This window comes from Echinops telfairi, unplaced genomic scaffold, assembly GCF_000313985.2.
Source record: "Echinops telfairi isolate 266 unplaced genomic scaffold, ASM31398v2 ScPeMD7_5868;HRSCAF=6743_1, whole genome shotgun sequence".
Taxonomy (NCBI): Eukaryota; Metazoa; Chordata; class Mammalia; order Afrosoricida; family Tenrecidae; genus Echinops; species Echinops telfairi.
The window spans coordinates 823,035-825,580 of NW_022109768.1; the positions used below are offsets into that span (position 1 = coordinate 823,035).

General features: G+C 41.8%; 1 protein-coding gene across 1 annotated transcript in view; it reads left to right on the forward strand.

Moving 5' to 3' along the window:
- The window catches only part of CTSO (cathepsin O), a 30,509-nt gene that overhangs the window by 13,435 nt on the left and 14,528 nt on the right, over positions 1-2,546 (forward strand). The window contains exon 5 of the mRNA XM_004708776.2: positions 1,224-1,345. Coding sequence (XP_004708833.1) covers positions 1,224-1,345 — 122 coding nt within the window. The remainder of the gene's footprint in view (positions 1-1,223; positions 1,346-2,546) is intronic.

Genomic DNA, 2,546 nt, shown 5'->3' on the forward strand with positions numbered 1-2,546 from the left:
GTGCTTGGAAGAACTGTCATTTGTCACATAATGACCTAGTCTTCGGGATCTAACTACAACAGTGAGTGAGGACGTGGTGTGTAGCAGTGTCCCTCGTTGTTCTTATGCTTTCTAAGAGTGTCTCCAGTCCAGGGTTAACTGCATAAAACCAAAGCATATGAACCCTATTGTGGTTTATTTTATTGTGTGTGTGTGTGTGTGTGTGTGTGTGTGGGTGTGTGTGGGTGTGTGTGATCATCATCAAAGCAGGGTTTCTAAGACAGAAATGTCCTTCAGTATAAATGTCCTTTACTGAATTTTGAGTCACTGACAATGGTAACATAAGCATTGGCCTGGTAATCACAAAGTCAACAATTCAGTCCACCAGCTGCTCCCAGGGAGAAAGATGAGGCTCTCTGTTCCTTTAAAGATTCATAGTCTTGAAAATCCTGTATAGGGTTGCAATGTGTTGAAATGGCATGGTGGCAATGGGTAGGGTTACATGCTAGGAGATGCTGTGTGCACATTGTGAGGACAATGAATTATATGTCTCTTCCCTGGTCCCTGAATGATGCAAATGTTTAATGCACCTGACTGCTCACAAAGAGGTTGAAGGTTTGGTTTCAATTTGAGAAAGACAGAGCTTGGTTATTTACTTAACAAAATAAAAATTCAGCCATTGAAAAATCCTCTGGAACATAATTCTGCTTGGTCACACATGGGGTCACTCTGAGTCAGAATTGAGTCAATAACAAATTTGTATCTTTTTGTCCTTGCCATAATTGAAATGGGAGAGTTCTATAGAATGAAACACATGGGAGATGACTAGCATAGAGAGAAATGGGTAGAATGCTGATGCTACACGTTATATTGTCTAATGAGTTCACAGACTTGCTACCCCAAACCTAGACTAAAAACACTAGATGGAAAATGTTGCCATAATTCTTCATGAACCAGTTGACTAGACTTTGTCATCAGATAGGTAGGGATTCGAGAAAGTAAAATCTGGGCAAAAGAGGACTAAAAGCAAGAACGAAGGATATTGTCTGTCATTACCTAGGACATCCAAAATAAGAACCTAATGATTGAATTTAAGAATATTAAGGACAAAATAAATCAAAGTAATCAACTACGTACAGGATGAAGATGTGGCCCAGGTGAAATTTGTGTTGACACATTGGAGTAATTGGCTTATTTGTAAAGTGATTAAACACTAGTGGACACTTCTGGTGGCTTTCTTTCAGACCCAGGTAAAGCTGGTGAGAGATTCAGAATACCCATTTACAGCACAAGACGGGCTCTGCCAATACTTTTCTAGTGTACATTCTGGAATTTCAATCAAAGGCTATTCTGCATACGACTTCAGGTAAATGCCTTTTCTACCTTTTTCTCTGTTCTTTCACTTATGATCTGTTAACTGTTCAGAATTAATAATGTGGTGAAAGACATTACTAGTTCTTCCTCTGAATTTGTATTAAAACTTGTTTTTTTCCTCATTGGACAGAATAATTGACAATAACAATGGAGAGTTATAGGTGTGTGTTTTGGTTATAATCGCCTTACTATTTTATGTCTAATTATAATTGAACTATCTACTGTAAATTAGCATACTTAAATCCAATTTCGGGAGAGCTGATGTAAATTGCAGGAATGCAGGACGGCTGGTGGCGCAGTGTTTATGCAGTGGGCTATTGACTGTAGGGTCGGCAGGTGGAAAGCATCAGGGCAGGGCTTGCTGGTCCCACAGAGTTACTCTTGGAAACTCAACAGGGGCAGTTCTACCCTGTCCTACAAGGTCATTGTGGGTCAGCATCGACTCCATGGCAGCAAGTTTGGTTTTTTTGGCTTGATGTTGAAAAGTTGACTTTTCAAAGTCGTCAGTGGCTCTGTGTGTTAGTCTGGGTAGACTAGAGAAACAAATCCATGGACACACATGTGTATAAGAAAGAGATTTATATACAAGAGGAATTGAACTTTGAGAAAACATCCCAATCCAGTCCATGGTCATAAGTCTGATATTAGCCCATATGTCAGATACCAATCTGTAAAGTCCTCTTCAGACTCACGAAACCCATGCAGTGACGCCGAATGTAGAAGATCACAGGCAAGGGGGTAGAAAGTCTTTGGGTCCAGTGGCGTTGTAAGCATCTCAGCGCCGGCAGGGGTCTCTCTGTGGCTTCTCTGCCTTCAGAGGTCTGGATGCATCCATGTGGCTTGTCTTCTGCAGTGTCTCCCCGGAAGTGACGGAGAGAGAGAAGTGTCTTCCACCTCCAAGGAGGAAGTACGAGATTTCCCAGAATTCTCAGAAGGCCCCATTGGCTGTCTCCAGATTGACAGCCTAGACTCCACCCCTACACTCTGAATCCTTAAATTGACACCAGATTAAGTGACTATCACACTCTGGACGAGAAAAGTCCTGGTGAACCGCTCCCATAAAGCCTAGGGAACCCAGTTGGGCGATTCTCCTTTGTCATCTACGGTTGGTATGCGTCAGAATAGACTCCAGGACACACAACAACGAAGTCAGTTTGCGTTATACTCTGTATTTAACGCCTTTCTATTGCCAC